This window comes from Hippoglossus stenolepis, chromosome 4 (assembly GCF_022539355.2).
Source record: "Hippoglossus stenolepis isolate QCI-W04-F060 chromosome 4, HSTE1.2, whole genome shotgun sequence".
Taxonomy (NCBI): Eukaryota; Metazoa; Chordata; class Actinopteri; order Pleuronectiformes; family Pleuronectidae; genus Hippoglossus; species Hippoglossus stenolepis.
Genome location: NC_061486.1, coordinates 24375234 through 24398227, shown reverse-complemented (window position 1 = coordinate 24398227; position 22994 = coordinate 24375234). Strand labels below are relative to the sequence as shown.

The 22994-nt window shown below is 40.1% G+C and overlaps 1 protein-coding gene across 4 annotated transcripts in view; it reads right to left on the bottom strand.

Annotated features, from left to right (window-relative positions):
* Nucleotides 1-22994, bottom strand: part of LOC118105911 (limbic system associated membrane protein) — a 609939-nt gene that overhangs the window by 57461 nt on the left and 529484 nt on the right. For all 4 annotated transcript variants that reach the window (XM_035153944.2, XM_035153943.2, XM_035153945.2 and 1 more), the window contains one exon: nt 20439-20526. In XM_035153944.2, coding sequence (XP_035009835.1) covers nt 20439-20526 — 88 coding nt within the window. The remainder of the gene's footprint in view (nt 1-20438; nt 20527-22994) is intronic.

Sequence of the window (22994 nt, the reverse complement as noted above, 5' to 3'; positions counted from 1 at the left end):
TAAATCCAAGGTTATAGAATATTGGTTGCAATGGCTGCCTCTCCCTCTCCAGGTACCATCTCTTCAACTGTTTAATACAACTTCATGCCCTTTGCTCCTCCACTTCCAAATACCATCCCTCATTATGTCACTTTGTCCAGACAAGGCTTATTGGAGATCAGAAGTCCCCCAACAAAACCCTATATAAGTACACAGCTCAGTTTAGACGCCTTTTATGCCCCACGACTTCCTATTTTCCTCCCAGTGTGAAACCACCGTCACCTCCTATTTCTTTCTCCAGAGCTATTTCAAGTCTCAGCTGGTTCAGCAGAAACTTAACTTCTGATGGAGAGTCAAAGGTGCTGTGCAAATCAGTCTTTTGCTTCTCCTGTTTCTTTTGTTGCTGTTTCAGTTATAAAAACTGCATAGTAATAATATATACAGTGGGGTTTAAAAATCTTTTGGACCTGAGTATGTATTTATTCTTGAATTTATAAGTTTATACACACTAATAATGAATTCCTCGGTATAGCAATAAAAACATCACTTGAGGGCTTAATATTGTACAAAGCAGCTTCACATTGACTAATTATTTTCAGAATCAAAAAGTTTTAAATCTGTATGAGCTGTGGTGGTTTAACTTAACAAGTGAATATTCAAGAGCTGATCTTATTCCATAAAAAACTGTCCATGTACACTCAGCAGAGATTTTGATTTTCCTCGTTGCTACAGATGAGTAAACCTAGACAGTATCTTATTGATTATGCAAATTCAAAGTGAAACAAAAAGTTCAAAGCAGCAACGTACTTCTCATTATTCACTCCAGCATTAAAAGGGATCAAATTACAGCTTGACTTGTGGCATTCAGATGGTCCTTCAGCATAATACTGATCCTCAGAGGCTCCTAAAGGATGTTAGATGGAAGTCAAACCAGCAATCAGCACCGACAAATCAATAGTACCTGATCTGCCCCCCGTTCGCTACAATTCACTAGATTACAATGCACCCTATAATAAGGAGAGTGACTGTGTATATCTGTGTGGGTTCAATGATGCATAAGTGCGCTATGTTCACGTGTGAACATTAACAACTCAGATCCCTCCCCAGAGTAGAGGCCTCCAGACTCCTTGGTGAGCAGCCATTAACTTTTAACCTGAAAGTGGGTCCAAAAGGTTCACCATTTATTTCAGCCTGCAGCCTCACTGGCAGACTCTTAGCAGTGTCAGGCTAATGACAACGGGTCAATGGGATCAATGTGCAAGAGACAGCTGACAGATGACTACAACAACAATCTGTTTATTAGGGAATTCAAGTGTAAATACACATGGGTACATGCACATACCTTGTAAGATGCATGAAATAGGGAGGAGCAGATTAAAAACATTCAAGTGAAAGTGAAATGATAGATTTGCGGTCATAACAATGGCTTTGACACAAAACCTCTCTATTGGTGCATGGCACTGTTACACAAATAGCCTGATGGGTGTAATGGGTTCTATTCACAATCTGACAAACAAATATTGTGATGGAGTATTGGGTTTTATTTATCTTTGTGGTACATCAGAAAACCTCTACAATTGACACTGCACTCCCCAGGATCATGTTCAGCAACACACCTCCCAAGTTCAAACTACTGTACTGAAAGTAAAGACTGTTTGCTGGTGTATAACCCAGAATCAAACAATTGTTTTCCCCAAAGACAAGTGTTTTCACTTCAACAAATATGAAGAATAGAAAGTTTCAAATTCATAAAGAAAAATGTACTTGGGTTTAAATAGATTATAGATAGTTTTGGGGCTATATAACAGTTTGTAAAAAGACTTTCTTCTCAAACTCAACAGATGGTAAAATCAACACAACTCTATCAAAATATCATCTCATCTGTTTTTCTTGTAATTGGCACCAAATTGAGTTTATTTTGTGTCACTGAAATTATCAGTTTTTTGTCAAATCAGTATAATTAAGTTTAATTGAATCTAATTTTAACACTTGTTAGCTAACTAATTCCCACATCAAAATAAACGGATAAGAAACCACTAGTCCATTTTATGGATCTACATGTGGCTGTCTGTGATGTGATACGTCAATAACCAGCTTAAAGCACTCCTCCCTCCTGATCCACCCAACACAGTAAGCATGGTTTAGTGCCTGAGTGAGCACTTTACTACAGTACGTTCACAACACCACACAGGCCTAACAAAAGCTGTCACAGGGAAGTTCTTCTCCTTCCTCTGTGAGACCAAGCGCTGTCTGCAAAGTGCTTGGTGGTAAATACCAGCAGGGCAAAGTAAAAGGGTAGAGACAAGTGGAAAATAGCATCAGGCAAAGTCTGTTTTTTGATTTTCCAAAATATGTCTGAACTGAAAAATGGTCAACAAGAAATACATTATTTTGTATTCATTGGTTATAGATGTACATTATTTAAGTGAAGCAATTAAAGCTCAAGTTAGAGCATGAGAGCATGTTGTGCTTAAACAGTGATTTCAATAATCACTTTATCATTAAAATACAATATATTCTATTTCTAGCTTTTTAAAAGTTATGATTTGCTGATATTTTATAACCCTTGAATATCCTTAAGTTCTGGTTTTGCAATTTAAACAGGCCACCATTGGATATTTTTTCAAACTTGCACTTAAATAATGGATCAGAGCTCTACATTGGCTCTAATTTTACAAACCTGCTCCTGCAAAGCTCAGGATGTAATATAATAATATATCTTGCAAACTGACCCCTATTCACGCAGGACGTGCTTGATGGCTGCTCCTCAGGTTAATGGCTCTGAAGGGGTGAACGGTTGTGTAATAGGCCCTCACAAAACAACAAAGGCATGGCATCTAATTAGGCTTGAGAAAAAACATGCTGTTTAGATGTTTCAAAAAATTAACCTTTTATTCAAATTTCAGTTTTTTTTTTATTTCGTCCGCTGCGCACTCACATCAAATTAATTTTCATCACCGATACTGGGTACAGGTTCAGGACCCAGTATTGGAAAACAAAGATTGGGAAAACCAACGGTAAAGACAGAGTTTACACAACTTGTAGAGTGTGTCATTAACTCGAAAATGTGAGAGCAGAGTGCCACCATTATTTTGGTGTAAATTGGTGATCTGTCGACTCTCAACTGGCTTGTTTATTCTCACTGTGATAAGAACTGTGAGCAGCTGTAAAACGCACCTGACACACCCAGCTGGAGACCGCCCCCACACACACACACACACACACACACACACACACACACACACACACACACACACACACACACACACACACACACACACACACACCGAGCATCTGACTGAGCTTACAGCTGCTCTGCTGGCTGATAGAAAGGGTGTGTTCGCCATCCCACTTTCTGTCCTCTAGTCTCTGTGGGTGGCACAGTGCATTCTATTTTTACTGGGAAGTCAGAAAAGTTCCTGCCAGCACGTTTCAAATGGAAAGGCCCCTGAAGTCAACATTTTGGACTCGTAAAGTTGCAACAACCTCACCAACCCCACTCTCAACATCCACACAAGAGTGGTCAAAGCTGTAGTAAGATGTTGACGGTTCAGTCTTATTTATGTCTAGTGAAATCATTTGGACACACTGTACTGCTGCACTGTCCATCTTCCATCTGTCCATGTTTCTACAATGTTTGTATCAGATAAATAGTGGTAACTAGTGTCTACTAACTAATTCCACAAACGTCTGTCTGTCTGTCTGTTTGCACATAGCATATCTTGAGAACCGTCTAATCAGCTTCACCCAGTGCTGAATTTGGTGTGATTTGGACACGTGATACCTTCAATATTAATAAAATTTGAATAAATAAGCGATCAGCGCTCCATAGCAGTCCGAAGGTGGGCAGTTTGACTTCAGTCTGTAGACTTTTATATCACCATATCACATCACCTCACAGAAGTACTTCCTGCTGGGCAATTGTCTAAACAGTAAAGCACAAAGTTTGTATGGTTGCTGCCATGCTTTATATGGAGCTAAACTGCAGAGCTCTTATTTTGAAAGGTTGTGAATTTTGTCGATTGCAGACCTCTGAGATAGCCAACATGCAATGTATGAAAAATAAACAGCAGTTTAATAAATCACTCAAACTTATATATAGAGCCACAAATGTTAACGCCTTAGTGAACAGGTGGTGTTTGAGGAGTTTTTTTGAAGCTGTCCAGAGATGTAGCGGATTTCGTCAGGGGAGAGAGTTTTAGAGGGTGGGGGCCAAGACTCTGTCTCCAAAGGTTCACAGTTTGGTGTTGGAGATTGAGAGCAAACCTGTGTTTGAGGACTGCAGCCTTCTGAGCAGAGTGTAGGGGTGGAGGAGGTCAGTTAGATATGGTCGGGCTAGGGCGTGGAGGGATTTATAGGTGAGAAGGAGGAGTTTGAATTTGATGCAGGCCTTGATCGGGAGCCACTGGAGGTGAATGAGGGTCGCGGTTATGTGCTGCCTGTGCCAATAATGATAGTATATTGTATAACTGTTAGAGGAGGACTCACTAATGACAAGGAATACTACTGAAGCAGCTCTGTTGCATTACCACAGGACAAGAGAATATCCCATTCCAACCAGACACGGCACTAGTTGCTAACAATGGCTAAAACTAAACTTCCCCCATCCTGTGAAATAAACTAAATTTCTGACTTAAACTGGATCACCGTCTGTGAGTGTCAGTCCCAGCTCTGACTTATGGCTTCCGAGGTCAATGAAATGCAGCATAGTTCTCGTTACCTTTCAACTTCCTCTTTGCGCTTTGTATATGGATGACCTCCGTATCGCTAAGCCTCTTACTCCGTCCCATCCTGCCTTGCACTTCCTGTATTCTCTTTGTCTCCTGCCATTCTGTCTCCTTGACTCTTACCTCATTGCTGACACCACTTCTTTGTCTCCTTTCTTCTCATTCTTCCTTCCCTAGTTTCCGTTTCTGTGCTTTGCCTTGAGCTGCAATCTAATGAGCAAGTGGCTGGTGTTGGGAGACTGTTTCCTAGCTCCGAGGACAGATAACAAGCCTATATGTTATTTACCACAGTGGCCATTGCAGCAGCTGACCATTGCTCTCAAAGACCACCCCTCCAGGAAATATATTTCCCATCAAATCCATGGCTGTGCATCAAAGTGCCGGGAAGAGGGACACACTTGACCATACTCAGCAACTGTGGCTATGAGATGCCTATGCAGTAGAGAGCGACATATTGTAATGAAGAGTCATAAATATTTTACCTCTTACAAGTGATAAGCAATTTTTTTTCTCATTAGTGGGATGTATTTTTAGTTTCTCCGAGGGCCTCCATTCTGATTACAGTGCACGCCTGTGCCTCTAAAGAGAAGGTGTGGAATAGGTTTAAACAAAGCAATGCCAAGACCGCTGTAGTCACTTCATGGAAAGTTACTAGTCTGGTGTTATACTTCTGCTCATTTAATACAATTAAATTTCTGACAAGAATTCACACCACTTCCCACAAACTATTAAATCAAATACTGCCCCCGCATTGTTTTAAAAGCAGCGATCCATTAAAGAGACATGCAAAAAGACATTTGCTAAGTGTTTAGCACTTCCCTGCCACACACAAGACTTGGTATGTAAAGCATTGCATCAGCGCTGGCTTCCATATGGTCCAACCAAATAGCATGCCAGACATCTGGCGGGGCAGTGGGCACTGGCAGAAGTAGCAGCCAAGTAATTTCACCAGGAGAGAGCGAGGATGTGCATAAGTATGTAATGCATGAAAAGCACATGGCAGATGTCAGCCCAATTTGTTTTTGAAAAATGAAATACACAATGGCTTCAAAATTCTATCCTGCACGTCTCTTTAGATTTACATGATCATATGACTTTCATCAAAGACTAAATGGCCAAACATTTGCTAAAACTGAATACAGATAAGACAGGTCCTCATTACAGCTTCCCAAATCCATCAATCTATTGGTTCACTCTCTCCTGCCGTTCAGACCAGTCTCAGAAATCTTGGTGCTTTATTTGACCAAGCAGTTCAAAATTACTGAAAACCTTGTTATTCACACTGGCTTTTGTCTCACTGTTAATATTGTAATGTTTGAATCGATGTGTTTTTATTGTCTTTCGGTTTCTTTTTTTTGTTTCACTGTTTTTATAGCATACATTTATTGTGTAGCCCATTTTAGTTATGATTATGATTTAGTTATTTTATTCACTTTGTCAATTTGTTCTGTGGAAGGTGCTTTATTAAATAAACTTGTCTTACTGTCTCAGTCCATGCATGCAGCACTCTGAGACTGTGCTTAGGTACTAGTGGTGCTTTGAACTAACAGCTAACATCACCATAGCCGTTTTCAGACATGACCTACGGGTAAAATCCTGAGAATTGAGTTCACACATGCACCTCCTCTGGAGAAAATATAGAGGAGCTGCGGAGTCCAGTGCATATGTCTGAAAGCAGCTCATGCTAACATTCTAATAAACAATGCAAACAGTTTTAATTGGTAAAGTTGAGCACATTCTACATTACAGTTAAGTGTGTTTTTTGCTTATTAGCATTACACACAGAAGTGAAGCAGAGGCTGAGAGGAATGTCATTATTTATGCCTTTTTTGGTAATCAACAAAATGCATACACAAATAATTTTTTGTAATGGAACTAGATGAAATGTTACTTGTTTTTTCCTGAGGGGGTGATACTAATTTCACAATGATCCATCCAGTAGAGCTTGAAACATATCACTTACAATCTCAAATCATAAAGGCCCCCATATGGCTGTATGGGTCATGTTTCCAGTCTCCCTCCATGCAACATCAAATGTCATCACCAAAGTCAGTAGAATTTGGAAACTAGAACGTCCTTACAAAATTTTAAGGCAGTCCATCTGCTAGTTGTTGAAACAATTGAGTCCGGATCAAAGAGGAATTGTGACCGACACACCAACAAGCCAACATGGCCATCCCTCGAGCTAGGCTGCTGGCATGGCTAAAAGCATGGCTCCTGCTCCTATTCTAAGAAGGCCTGCACTTCTTTTTTCAAACTGCTGACAGTAGAGAGAATTAGAAAAGGGAAGTAGTTTGAATCCACATGGGTTTTCGTAGCGCTGAGCCTGCTACAACTGAGCCATCAGGAAGCCTCTGAAATCAGATATCTCTCAGCGTGTGTCTGAAGTTCAGGCTTGTGCCACGGACACATGCTATGTGCGCACAAAACAAAGGCAATTGTTCCTCATGCTGCTTTCTCCACTTCAAGGAACTGCATTGATGTAATATGTGGAATCATTAACAGACCCAAGCATCCATATGCTGTTCTCACCAGCTCAAAATGAGCGATTTCTGCTAATATTTAGCATGTTCTTTTCACCACTGTTGACATGTGTCTGAGGAGCAACCCACATGTTTGCCTCTGTGCTCTTATCCAGCGTGTGGTGATAAAGCGGGATCAAGGCCTAGCAGTAGGAATGACCTGAACACCAAGGGGGCTGATTGGCAGTTCCCACACACACACACACACACACACACACACACACACACACACACACACACACACACACACACACACAGCAGGTAACGCTGAGCACTCATGGAAGAAAGGATGACAGTATTCTATTAAGCCACAGCAGGGTAAAAATATTAATAAGCGCACAGTTGCAATGGGTGACATTCTCAGAGGGCAATCACAAGCAGTTATATTCATCTATACACAACCATGCACATTTGCCACATGTTGTGTGTTGCACACCAGACATACACTGACACAACCTCTGCACACAACTGACCTCATCTCTTCCCCTCTGAGAAAGCAGGTGAGGTCAGATTTAACCATGTCACTCAATCTCACTTCAAGAGCCATTCACAAGCTCGAGTGCCAAAGGGCTGTCCATCTATCTGACAGGCCCAAGTCACTTAGAGGATGGAAAAAGATGGAGGGAGAGGATACTGGCAGGTTCTATACAAGTAATGGGTATGCGTGTGGGGAGCGGAGGTGATGGAGAAAGAAATAGTACTCCTCTATATCAGAGATAGGACCGGGGGAGATGCTGGTCGGAACTGATGGCCACTGGCTCGCCTGGTTAGTCAGTGAAATATGGCTGTGGTGGCTCACCTGCATCCCCTGCAAATACCCCTGCTGTCATGGGTGCCCATGGGATGGCCCCATTTAAATGCATGAGAGCACCTCTTGCAGCCAGCATAAAGAAGATTAAAGGAGGCTGCAGTTTTTTATTTTTTTTAGAGATTCAGTCTAAGCAACATAAGCTCAGTAGCCCAGGGAGAAAAAGGGAATGGTAAATTGTTGCTTTCATTAAAACTTCAAGGAGTCAGTTTCATTATGAAGGTTCAAAGGCAGTGGGAAATATGTGTGGCTGCTTTCTGCCACCCTCTTTTTCTTCATCTCTTATTCCTCTACTTCATCCAACAAGGTAGCTATATGAAATAATGGGCAATGTGATATCTTCATGCAATCTCGTGTCTGGATGACTGTTGTATATGAATGTGTGTCTTGTTGCCTATGTACCATCATGCTCATGGCAGGTATGTCGGTGCATGGTGCGGCTGACTGCCGGCCCTCTCACAAGCCAGTGCTTCTGTGGGGTTTATCGGGGGCTTTTCAAGTGCTCCAAACTTTGATTTCCTCTTGATAATGTTTACAGGCTAAAAACAAAACACCATCAGTGCTTTCAGAGATGGTCAATCAAGTGTGCAAGATAGCATTAAAAGCTGAATCGATCTGAATATCTTTATTTTTTAACTATGGATCAAATTACAGTGCATAAAGTGAGAGGGGTTGCTCTTGGGGACAAACCTGCGGAGAAATATCACACAACTTAAACAGAGAGTTTTAAAGTCCTCAGCTTCACTCTTCTGGCTTTAAGGCATGTAACTGTTTTGATTCAGTCTCACTTTTCTCACAGTTCTTTCATCCAGCAGCAAGTGGTTGTTTTCAGTGAAAAGCTTTAAAAAAAGGAGTATACACTGCCTGACCAGCGACACACATTGAACCAAGCTGATGTAGACATAGTAGTTCATTTTACATATAAGGAGCAAGAAACATGTAAAAAAAAATATTTTGTTTATAACCTCCAACAAAAAGTTTATGTTTTCAACTATGTATGCAAAAACTCCGGGAATGATTACCACAAAACCTTGTGAAATTATGTTGTGTGAGTCAGAAAAAAATCCCATAAAATTTTGGAGTGGATCCGAATCAGGAGGCAGATCCAGGAATTATAAGGATTTTTTCTACATTTCTCAGGGAATTATGTGTAAATATATTTAGGGGGTTGCTATTGATGAGTGTTTATAAGTGATTTCATGCAGATCCAAATACAATCTGCATGTAGTGGATTTAAATGTGGTTTCGCAGAGGAGTTTTTTTCAACTGCTGTATGGAAACAAATAGAAACCTTTAACTACCACCAATGTGTTTCTGTGAAACGTAATGTGGCCGTAGCTATAAAGGTGGTTTTAATTTAAGGGGATTGTGGGGTTCATTTTAATTTGGTTATTTTAATGATTTGTTGCTATATAAATAAAGTTTATTATAATAATTTTTTTTAAACTAATAACATTGTAAAAACCACCAATCTCAACTTAAGACTGTTTGGAATTTACCATTACAAATATATTTTTCCAAGTGTTCCTAAATGTGTGTGACCCATTCCTCGAGCTACAACTTCCCCCAACTGTATTTCCTTACACACGACTATCCATTTACTGAGAACATTACCATGCTAACACAACGGTTAGATTCTGTTTACAAAACTGTTGCCTGCTGTTGCCTCAGTAGCTTGCAAAATGAACAAACCCACTAGCTCAGGTTGAGGCATATTTATCTTTATTTTCTTCATCTGATCTTTGACCATGTACCGACATACCAACATGAGAAACATTGATAAACAACCTTAATTGAAGCACACCTCTGCATTGTGTAGCAAATTGCAGTTTAGGTGACCTCAGTCTGGGTGTACTGTATGCAATAAATACTTGGCCATTGGACAGAAACTAAATTGTGTTCAAGGCTTAAAGTGCTGTGCTCCATGCACTATTTGGCTGCTGGAAAGTCCTTGACAAGCGATGGCTTTGCCTTCAGTGAGAAGCTGCTAACAGCAGCTGCACGGAGCACAGGGAGAAAGACATTTTGTTGGTTTGTTAACTTTTTTTTCTTCTGCGGAGAGGAGCTTAATTGATCCCTGTTAACATTCAGGGTTCAGACGAGGAGGGATCATCCAGCACACAGATTGCAGTCTGAACTCTACGAATGTGGGTGTGATCGTGCTGTGCTGCAGCAGTAGAGCCAGACACACTGCTGATATCTAAAATTAATTGATAGCCATACCTAATCCACGCTTACCCTGCACATCTCTTTCAATTTGTCTGCCTATTTATTCCGTTCTTTCTACCTCCTTTCTTAACAATGTAAGCCCATGTGTATTGCAAGAGCAAGAAATGGAACACCCCAGCAATAGAACACACGAGGGGTGGTCCACAGCATTCACGTGTAATGACTGTGCAGGGGGGGAGAAAAGAGCAAGGAGGATTTGAGATGAGGAGGGGTGGGGGAGATAGTGGATGGAAGGCTTCTCGGGCACAGCTGAAAGGTTCTGATTGTCCCATGATAATCGTTGAAAGGTCACTCATCATCGTTGCATGAACTGTAGGGGAGAAGATTGTGTGCCAATCCACAGACACACATATGTACGGCCACGCACACCTGCCCCCTCCTGCTAGGGTGCTCTTTAGAGTCACATGGCTGCCTTTAGAGGCTTCTGCGGATTAGCTCCCTTAAATACCACGACACTGTGATACGAGGACGGAAGAAATGAAGGGATGGGTAAGTGTGGGAGAGGAGGCATTTGCTGGTTGCTATCTTTTCATTTGAAATTCAGTCATGCCACGTAGGGATAAAGGTCGTATCCTGTGGCTGGGTTAGAGAGAGTGTTGGGATTAGAGCGCATACTGTTAGAAACAAGGAAAAGGCCACTTTCCAGACACAAAATAAAAGGTTGAAACAGCCAACATGCTGGAGGGGATAGTGTTTTAAAGTGGAAAAAAAAAAAGTTTTCTATGAGCTCTTTGTTTACAGGAGGCGTAGACATAAATAGACTGTGTTTGTATAAGTCTGGTTTTGTGGCGCGACCAAAAATGAACAACTTCCCACTGTTGCATTAAATTCTGTCAATTTTCCATGCTACGCAGCAGGTTTCTGCACTGCATTAAGACGAGTCACTTCTCAATGCCCACAACATATTGAAATGGAGTCACAGCAACCATGGGAACAGCTGCTTACGGGATTATTTACTTTGGCTACTACTTTATAGTCACTCTGTTTCTGTGACATTTATGAATGGATAATGCCATCTGTCTTGGAGGGGAAGCTGCACACAAGGAGGGTTTTGGTAATAACTTGTAGATTTAAGAGCTAATTCCGATTGTATAGCCACATTGGTTCTGCTCATAAGCCAAACAAACATAAGCCTTATGATGTTGTTTTGAAAATTATCCAGAATATACAGTCCAGTGAACGTGGCTTTTGACTTTATATTACTTCCATTCAAACGCCAACAATGTGAGGAGATGGTTTAACTTTAAAGCGATATTTCATCTAAAAATGAAAATTCACTCATTATCTACCCACCACTCTGCAGATGGAGGGGTGGGTGAAGTGGTTGAGTCCACAAAACACTTCTGGAGTCTCAGGGGTAAACTTTGGTAGAGCAGAACCCAAAATAATTGAGGTCAATGGTGAGTGCTTCTTCAGACGTAATAAAAAAACAGAAAAACCATAACATGCCTCCATACTGCTGCTGTGGTGTCATCTAAGTGTCCGGAAGCCCCGACATTCATATTCGACTCCAAACAAGATAATTTACACCAAGTTTTTAACAAAATGTCCGCTGATATCTTCCGACAAGGTGCATTTAGGGACCGTCGGAAATGCTAAGTCTGCTAGCTTAGGCATTTCTGGGTATCACTTTAACAAGAGAATCATTTGATTGGTTTAGATCAGATTTGTTCCTTTTCTATATATTAAAGCAACACAATGAAACATTTTACCTTAAAACAGCAATTTCAGAATTAGTTTGATGCTTGATTCATTCCTACTCATCACCAATGCAACTGTTGTTGCTCAATGCAACTTTGGTGAGCAAGTATCTCCTGTGAGAAGTGTGGAACTGAATAGTCGCAGCTTAAATTGTCAGAATTGGGCCCAGCAAGGTCAAGAGTAGTGAGTAGTGGTAAAGCTGAACTGTAGACTTGAAGTAATTAAAATCCAAAGTTTATCTCCAATATTTAGTGAGGAAACTTAAAATATCAAGAATTCTAAACAGAGTTTGGTGTATTTCTGTTGTGTCTCAGTTCGGTGATTGGGACTAAACAGTCAGAGCTCCGCTTAACACATCCATGGACTTCATTCTCAGAAAGCAATTTGATCATTCAGACATGGAGCCCCCCGCGTGTGGCTGCAGAGGGCGCTGCTGTTCAGTAAAAATGACCCAGTGATGCTTTAAGGCTATAAGGTTACCCACATAATTTCATTAAAAAATCAATGCATTTTAAGGGTTCTGCCTTAATTCAGTTCAGAGTATCAGATCAATGCTGATATGAATCAGCTGATCAAGCACTACATCACTGGAGTGAAAAAATAAGTAGATAAAGAGACAATAATCAGCACACATATACCTCACGTGCACAGGTTGGTACACTTACAGAAAGACATGCATGCATGCACACACATTCATTGTATAATCACTAGCAACAGGACAATGCATGTCAAAATCCATCCAGCTGCTACTGTGCCCCAAATGCACGATTCAACAGAAAGACTTTTAATTTACTTTTGGCTACATTGAAGCCACTGATACAAGCTTACTCACTCACCGGCTGTGCTTTACGATTACTTCAGTAACTGGTCCAATAGTCACATCAAATGAACAGTGTATGTTGGATACACTGGTGGGAATCAGAGTTTAACAAGCTGTAATACTTCTGATCGCGGTCAGCAGGCTGCATGCAGATCGTCAGTAACAGCGACGGCTAAATGAACGAAAAGTTCCAGTCCTGTGGGGCGGGTATTATAAGAGGACCCCATGAGATGAATGAATCACTCTCCAGCCTCTGCGTTTGATGAAACACATTTGCATAGAGTATTGAGATTTGCTGACTTTGCTAAAGCACTGCTTCTATGGATGCAGTTATATAAATTAATGTTCAAAAATGTTTGGGGTGGGAATTAGGATCGCATCTTCATGGTTTTTTACAAAGACCATGCCATTATGACATTAGACTCAAGTGCACCTCCTCTTTAAATTGATGAAAAAAGAAAAAACTAACCTTCCAACCCAAATTCTTCAAAAATAAGGGATTTGAGGGATTTGACGAAAACTAAGAATGTACAGCAGTGCTAATGGTTCAGCATAAGAACACACTCACAATGAAAATGCTCACATGCTGATGTTTAGCAGGTATGAGGTTTCCCATATGAGCTAAAACTCAAGCTGCTTTTAGACATGATGGAGAATGTCCACACAATCAGGTCCAGACTTTGTCCGGAGTTTGCATGAACAACACAGCTGAAGATTCTCCAGTCAGATGCATTCACAACAACACAGAAATCTCTTGTGTCCAGCTGAGGTGTGGTGCAGCACGGAGGCACGACGTAACATATACATTCTGCTGTGGAGATCAAGGGTTTTTGTTTACGGAATATTGACACTGGTGTCGGGCCTTATCACCAAAAGCTCTCCAATTTCTGCGTCTTCTTATGTGTATATCGCCTCTTTTTCATCCCGAGTTATTTGCATTCTTTTTTAAAAATGTTTGCATTTGTTTCTTGTTAGACACGTCATCATCGCGCATACTTGCTTGAGATGAATCCTCTGTTGTGTTCTCACATGGGGTCATTCGGACATTATCCACAGTTAGTACTAGGGAGCTGGCAGGAGAAACTCCGGAGAAAGTCCGGAGCCTCTCGCTCAAACACTGCATTCTAACATACAGCCCTTCCACAGAATGTCAGGAGATTATCCAGAGTTCAGTGCATGTCTACAGGCAGCTTTAGTTAGCACACATTAGCATGCTAAGAAATGCCAATGAGCACTAAAAACACTCTACAGCGGAGCCTGATGGGGCTGTCATTACTTTTGGAGCTCTTTTTATATGATAAACCACAGTATTGGAGAAATGCTCTATTCATCCAGTTGGGGCTGTGATATATTTAAAGTGATAACTTTAAGACTAAATGATGTCACCACAGGTACAAAGTCAAGGAACCACCCAAAGTAATTTGGTTCATACTGTGGCAAACATGATTATATCAGCCAAATGTCAACAGAATCTATTCAGCAGTGGTTGAGATATCTCATAAATATAAAGAGGAAAAGTAATCCTCTTATCACCATGGATATCTGTACAAACATGCAGCAGTTGATGATATCTCAGTCTGGTAGTCAAAGTGGTGGACTGAGTACTTGAGAGACTGGCTCTGCCATAGCTAGAGTGACATTCCCAATGTAGGCCTCCAGTGTACTGATCAGTATTAGCTCCTGATTTAAATTGCAGTGTCTTTTGTCCCATTCAGACCAGGTATTAACATGCGTTTCCAGCGATCTGATCACAGGTGGACAGCTCTAACTATGTCAGCTCAAACCTGGCATTAGAATGCATCTCCTCATGTGTCTCCAGTGAGCACTTATCATTTCTTGATGCATCTGTATTACACGCGCTGACTGCTAATCTGAAACGAGAAGATGTAACTTTATCGATCCCCCAAGGGGGAAATTCAATATGCAGCACAAACTGTAATATTTAATAATTAGAAGGATACTTTAACACAATCTTACATGCTTAATAGTTTATTTGTACAGTGATCGACTTATAATTGCAGATTCTTATATGATTTATCGTGTTTGAATACCCATTTATTACCTCGACCAGGGAGCTTATGTTTTTCGTCAGTTTCTTGGTTTGTCTGGTAGTTAACAGGATTACGCAAAAAATACTGGAGCGATTACCATGAAACTTTGTGGAAAGGATGTGTTATGGGTCAGGGATGCCATTGAATTTTGGTGCAAATCCAAATCAGGTGGGAGATCTACGATTTTTTTTTACATTCTTCGACTTAGTGAGGGTGTTTTTCCATATTTGTACTTATTTCTCAGGGAATAATTATTGGATCTTGATGGGGAATAAATCTGGCATGTTAAGAAGACTGATGAGAGTGTGAAATTTGGTGCAGATCTAAATAAATATTTGGTTTCCTATACGGAGACTGTTGGGCCTTGGTGGAGGTATGTGCTCCTCCGATTGCCATTCTAGATGTGTTTTGTTTCCTACTTCCCCATGTCACTCTTTTGCTCCCATCTTGGCTTGGCTCACAGATTACTGTTCAATGTAAGTTGTTTAAATACACTTAACTATTGCTAATGTGTTCTTTAACTGTTCTGACAGAATAATGCTTACAAATACACAGTAAGGGGAAAAATCCATCATTTCAGATCGAGAGGAGTTAAGCTCATGCATATGGCAATATAAAGGAATAAGCCATTAAATGTTTATTATGTCATTTATATTTCTTTTACATTTGGAGACATCCGTCCTTTAGGAGTGTATCATAAATAGCAGCCAAGTAGTTTATATGGGCTACAGACAGGATTTAAGACCAAGGATATCAGCAAGAAAGTACAGACTGTTCCCCCTTCACGGCACTGCTGTCTGACTCGCTGTCTGCAAACTATACTTTCTCCTAGTTAATCATAAGGTGGAATATTTAACTAGAATCTCAGAGTGCAGCGCAGTAAGTTTCAATGGGCTGCTGTTAGTTTCAACTGCGTAAAGTGTATTAGATTGTAATACCTCTCTGAAGGCTTTAGGAAAAGTGAAATGGAGAGTTTTACTGAGTCAGAGAAAAACATAGCAAGATAAGATTTAAATTCATCCTGACCTTACTTAAGGCAGTATTCAAACAAACAAACAAAAATCTAATTAAACAAAAAAACAGGAGAGCACAGTACAAAAAAGCTGTATGGCATCGCAATGCATGCACATTCAAACTCATTCTTACATTCCCTCATCTAAATAGACTTGGCAGACATCAAATTCCAAACTTCAAATCATCACGGCGATGTCCTGCTTTCCCATCGGCAAAACTTCTACGTTTCATAAAACTCAAATTGGATCTGGGTGGAAAGCCTGTCATTATATGGGGATTCTTGTCATGTGTGGTGACCCTGCTGCTCGGTACCATTCGTCTGGGCCTGGCGACTCCGCCAGTTTCTCATCCAGCGCAAATTTGCTTTGTCTGATCATTTGTTTTCCAATTACTTCCCTGTCCCTGCTAGCAGAAAATTGTCAGCTTTGGTTATGTGAACCCGCTCTTGGGTCCGTAACCAGGGGCAATGTTTGATGCTTAGAACATTTTCGTAGCCATTAAAAGATGAAGGCAGGGTGAATTATTATCCCACAGAGTTGATTGGGTTTTGCAGGGGTTAGTCTAGCTTGCTGCGTGTGGTGGTATAGAGCAGCCACTCAGAAAGACACATTGGTCCTCCCTTAGTGAAAGACTACAGAACACGCAGAGTAGAAAAATAAGTGTATGAAACTGTACAAAAGCAGAAGTTAAATATGATTGCACTCGTGTACTCATGTTGTTTATCCAGTGTTGAACATTCACTAGTTTCCTCACATCTATGTCCAATATTTGACCACTTGAACAGTGAATACAAACGTCACAGTATTTGCTCATAATAACACATTTGCTGTAATTGCCAGAAACCTGCGCCTTCAGCACTGTGCCGCAATTTAGATGAAAGATGCTGAACCGAACCTCAAGGAGGAGATTACACCCACGTAGCGGGGGAAATACAACAGATGAGCATAACAATGGCAGACAAAAATTGAATGGGACTTTGAGAGGCACAGCAGAGGGCAAAATAGCAGGGAGAGAAAGCAACAGAATCAATGTTTGGCTATAACTGTCGCATTAGCTGTGATAAATGAGGCCGCCGACAGAAACTCTGAGAGTCGACGTGGGGACATTCCAATGATCAACTGCTGAATAATCGGACACAATGGATTCTGGGAAGGAGAGGCAATATGCTGCCATAGATCCCAGAAGAGGGGCATCAATTCATATATTGACCTTTAAAAATGCTATTAATGGATGATATCTTCAGTTCATAGCTGTATGACAAGTTCTCTAGTATAGGGTATTGTGTGTGCAGTGAATTTACACTGTGAAGCACTTCCTCTACTGACAGCCTGTAGCATTTATCTAGGGGGTCAGGTTTCACACACAGTTTAAGTTTCAAATGGAGAAGAAAACATCCTCTGAGTGACGAAACAGTCCTGTATAGTGAAATGTACATACACAGCTCTGTGTGTCGTGCACAAGTGTGTCTGGGTAACGGACAAATGATGTGTGTATTTGCAGTAACACAGCAAAGTGAGAAGATAAAAATATGGGTGTTAATGAGGCTGCTTTTTGCAGGATTATGTGTTTGCCATTTTTCTCTTTGTCTTGTTGCATTGTATGTTGACAGATAGGAAGACTCAATGACAAAATGTCAACGGCCACACAATTCTCCTGTCAGCACCTTTACATTTTACAAATCAATTTATATCTTGTTTAATCTTTACAATCCACAATGTAAAAACACAAGTTGTGGTTTTGCTGAGGTAAACTATTCTAAGCAGTAAAAATATTTTAAGCAGGAAAGTGAATAAACAAGCTTAAATTATTGTACAAGGTTGAGATGGTTGATTTTACCTCCATGAGGGTCCCTCAACTACTTTAATGAATTTTAATGAAATAATGAGTTAATTAATCATAAAATGACACACAGAAAATAATTTGGCTACATTTATAGTTGATTATTTGATTGAGTCACTTATTTAAGCAAAACTGTCAAAAGTTTGCTGCCAACAGCTTCTCTAATGTGAATCTGTCGTTTTTTTTCTGTTGTATATGGTAGTAAACTCTGTTTTTCACCATATTCTTAACTTAACACACTGAAAAACATATTGAATAAAAGAAGTCAGATCAAAAATAAAAATCATTGCAGGCTGCAGCCTTCTAATTCTTGTATTGGTGAGATAAAACTACCTTCCCCCAGATTTTTACAGTCAATTACTTGACACGTAAAATAAATGCATGCAAATGGCTGAAAACATATTAAGACTAATGAATTCAATGCAAAGTAGGACAAATTAGATTTATAGATCAACCCTATGATGGAAGATGACCTGCCTTGGTTGTTGGTACTGCATTGACACAAATGTCTCACAAATGAGGGATTATTCAAACTATGAAGACCCAAAGAAATGTAAGAAACTGTTGCTCACTTTGCAGGGATGCTAATGCAGTCTTAATTGTGGCACTCAAGTACGTTAAGATGTATTTATCTGAATAGAGCCTTTAAAAAAGGCAATTCAAAGTGCTTTATATAAGATATAAAAAGGCAAAGGAGGCAACATATAAAAGAGACATAGGGCAATCTAAAAGACGCATCTAAACAGGATTTTAAAAGAATGCAGTAAAACAGACCATGAAAATAAAAATTGAATAACGTGAGCAGTGGCATCAAACTTTTGCTTGTGCCTTGATTTAAAAATAACCAATAGCTGTTTTCTGTGTGTTTGACTCAGAGTGGTGCTGCATAAAAAACTGAATGCTGCTTTATCATGTTTAGTTTTAACTCCAGGGACAATAAGCAGACCTGTGCAGGACGGCCCTAGAGGACTGGTGCCGTCACGACAAGCAAGGCAAGCAGTGCTCGACCAATTAAAGCCAGAGGTAGATATCGATTAGAACGATACCCGAGGGGAAGCTTGCATCTCTGAAAATGTTCTGTCCCTTAAGGGATATGACATTACCTGTTTGCTCTTACCCTGTGCCCTCTTGTGACTGCATCTATCCACTGACGTTTTTGTGGGCGTGTCAACTAGGAGTGGCGTTTTTTGGATGTTTGCGCATGTGCATTGTGGATAATCCTGACATCTTAAGCCCTGCTGGCTCCCACAATACCACTGTTCTTACATCAGTTATGATGCAATATTATACACATGTACGGATGCATGTGGAAACTGAAGCAACTTGCACATTAGGACATCACATCCCCAGTGTTTTTCTTACACAGCATTAAGAGGCAGCAGTAAGAAGTAAATGCGTTCCCTGCTCTGTACAATTAACTTGCTCGTTCACAGAGAACCAAGTTCTCCAAGATCTACAGTAAGTTTATGACAGAATATTGAGGCAGGAAAATACAGTACTCTCTCTGAATGTAAGAGAGACTTGCTCCTGCTGTCGTGAAAAGGTATGTTTCACTCTAGTCCATTTAGAGATCATCCTTTTTGTGTGCCGCAGGTCATAACAGAGCAGCACCAGTCCAGAAATGATCTAAACCACTCTCTGGTCTGTTAACCAACAGAAATCAATATTTAGACATGCAGACAACCACTGGAAACATCCGGGATGTGTCTCACTCTGCTGGTCTTGTGAAAAGCTGAGTGACAGCGTAGTGAACATTATCGGCTTTTGAAATGGACATGTTGTTGAGCTGAAGACATGAGCACGGACACATTTTTCTAGTACTTGCTCATTTTGGCCAGTTTCTTGGTGTTTGGTGTTATCTTTGAATTGATCTCCTCTGGCACTAAAATGATTATTCCTAGTTTACCTTTTGGCACATCCTTTGATTGATTTGTTTAGCGTACCATTTGTTTTGTGCACGTAACAGCTGGATAATAGTCTTATGTAAATGTGTGTCTCGTCCTCATAATTATGGCAAGATATTTTGTGGTAAGTAAGTGCTAAATAAAAAAATAAAAAAACACTTTAATTTAATAAACTAGCTGTGAAATAAGCAGTCTGTGAGTGATGGTCAGCAGATTTCACTTCCTCTGTACCCACAATGCAGAGTTACAAAACGCATGGCTGAAAGGTAAACCCGACTCACCTGATTGTCAGCCGTCTCAGGTACAGATGATGTTATATCATTGCTTTGTCTTTCATCTCAGGAGCTACAACCTTAAAACCCAGAAGATAACCTTTGAAAGGCCTTCAGAGGAAAAAAAAACCTCCACCCTGCAGGCTTTGGATCAAATCCTGCAGCAACTCCTCTCCCTCGCTCTCCCAGTGATTATCTTTCCCTCTCAACTTTCCTGCTTTCTCCATGCAATAACTTCCAATTCTTTGAAATTGTAAACTGCTGCTGAAGGCTTTTCAAGTACACTAAAGATTCATGGCAGACGCCTTAAAGGTGCCCCACGTTTTCACATTCATGTCTGCAGCCAGTGTGCAGTGACAATGATGTTTCTCAATCTAGAGGTTTTTGAAACATATTTTTAAAATGGAATGAAACGTAATTAGGGAAATTTGTGGCTGCCAAGTGGCAGCAAGCTTGTTTTTAGCACATAATGTGCTTTATTCACCCTGTTTCCATGTAATTTCCTTCCACTTGGCTTGGGAAAGTGATGTATTATATTTTCTTTTGACTGCTTTTGCGTCGATGAGACTTACCTTGTACGATGAGGTAGACCTGTGAGGTCTTGGGCTGCTGCTTGGTCTGTATGGAGCAGGTGTATGAGCCCTCATCATAGACGTCAACCTGCAAATAACACAGAATTTTGTTTTACATTAGTTAGAATGTAAATTTATATTGGTATAATAACACTGTCAGAGCTGCATGTTTGTCTTCAAGTTAATTTTGTCACCTTTTTACAGATACAAATCAGTGATTATAATACAACAGGGTATTAGGTCTTTATTGAAGAAAATTTATTTGCTATTTCATGAATACAATTGGGATATTATGAGAAGTCATAATTGGAATAAAGTCCAAATAATTTTTTTAAAGTTAAAGAAAAACCTGCGCTCGCTCCACTCCTTCTGGATCCAAAATCTTCTCCCAGTTTCTTTAATATCACACATAGGCAACAAACGATAACCTCACAGTCGATCACGACCAAACATTTCCTCCTCCACAAAAGAGACAATTTCCTCCAAGTCTGTGTGGTTCCTTCTTCAGAATGGACAGTTTATTGCACAGTCTTTTCAAAGTGCTGATACTCATGATAATGTGGTGCTGATGAGCCACATTCAATATTTTATTATTTGTGAAACCTGAAGTGATTTAAGATGCCTCACATTCCTTATTATAATGTAGGTGACAGATCTGATACACCCCCCAAAATGACACATTGCTTAAAACTACAACTTTATTCTTGCTATATTGTGATTTTATCCTAGTTTTAATATGACTGAATTCTCATAAAATTGTGACTTAATTCTCATAATCTCAGATTTGTTTTATTCCTTTAAGTGGCTGTGCTAAGAAATTACCAAAAGATACATTTGTGAGCAAAATCTGCTTTATCAGCACCAAAACCCCCAAAAACATGCTATTGTTATGTATTTCTGATTGAAGGATGAGACTCAGTGAGTTTACTTAAACTGCAACTTCTCACTAATCCTGACCAAAGTGCTCTTATTGTTAAATTGGAATTATGCTTCTGTGCAGAAAACACATGAATGTACTTTACAGAAGTTGGCAGACACACAAACACACACACACGTGTATCAGCTAAATTGGTTTAACCAATCTCTGGTTGGGGAGTTTTCTCTTCTTCTCTTTCACAGATTGGGTGAACATTTCAGCATAGCACCCAGAATTCAGGCTTACTTGTCGTCCCTAAAGTCTCTAAAAGTAGAGTAGGAGCCAGAGCTTTCAGCTATCAGGCTCCTCTCCTGTGGAGTCACCTCCCAGTTTCAGTTCGGGAGGCAGACACCATCTGTACATTTAAGAGTTGGCTTAAAACCTTCCTTTACGATAAAGCTTATAGTTGGAGCTGGTCCAGGCTTGTCTTGGACCTGCTCTTAGTTATGCTGCTATAGTGGTGGGTTAGGGTTATATCGTGGTGGCTGCTGACTGTGGACTACGATTACAACAAGACTGCTTGATATACAATATGTCTACTCAGATACTCTACCATTGCTGACAATAATTCATCAATTCATTTACCTTCCATTATGCTACAAACTGTTTCTTCTAATCAATGCTGTAAATACTCTTATTTTTCTGATGTTCTCCTTTACACGTGGCATCTATTGCACTTCTGTCCGTTCTGGGAGAGGGATCCCTCACATGTGGCTCTCTCGGAGGTTGTTTATTTTGTAGTTTTTCCTTACTCTTGTTGAGGGTTAAGGGCAGAGGATGTCACACCTTGTTAAAGCCCTATGAGACAAATTGTGATTTGTGAATATGGGCTATACAAATACAATTTGATTGATAGCACCTCCATAGCTGATCTTCTAACAGAGGATAGGAAAATGATTTTGTCTTTGATATTGTTGCCTATCTTGTCCTTGTCCTGTGTCTACGTTGATGAAACTAGATGGATGTGGTGGTTTGTTTGAATTGTCACAGGGTTCAATTGTTTTTCTGATTGCTTCTATTCTTTCTTGAAATAGTGGTTTGCCAAACGCGACAATGCTTCCTACATGTGTGAATGAATAATTACAGCTCAAGCCTAACTACCTCGTCTCTGGATTCAAAGTTCTGCAATTTTCAACACCTCCTACACTACAGATAGAAAAAACAGGAAAGGTAATCCATGCAACTATATATTCCCTAAAAATACAACATAGAAAATTAATTTGTGGTATTTTAAACTTTTAAAAATTTGTGATGATATAAAATCCTTTTATGCTTAATTGTTTTCCTTTGTGAAGCAGTTCACACTCTTAACAGCAATATTTCCCTCGTTGGGACGATGCTTCACTCTTCTCCACACAGTGTGGATACAGACAGGACATTTAAGAAGACCAAAACATGGAGTTTGTTCACTGGTAAGTTGCTGTTTACTACTATTTATACTACACATCTTACTTTGCTGCTGTGGTTTAAACTTGAAAGTGTTCTGTGATTACATTTGGAATTTTATATACTGCACCAATATTCACATTAGGCCTGTATTCATTTTTGTTTGCTTTGTATGCCTCACAGTAGGAAGCTCGTTGTTTTATGCTGCTACCAAACAGTCTACCCAGACTCATATGAGACATTAGTGAACGCTT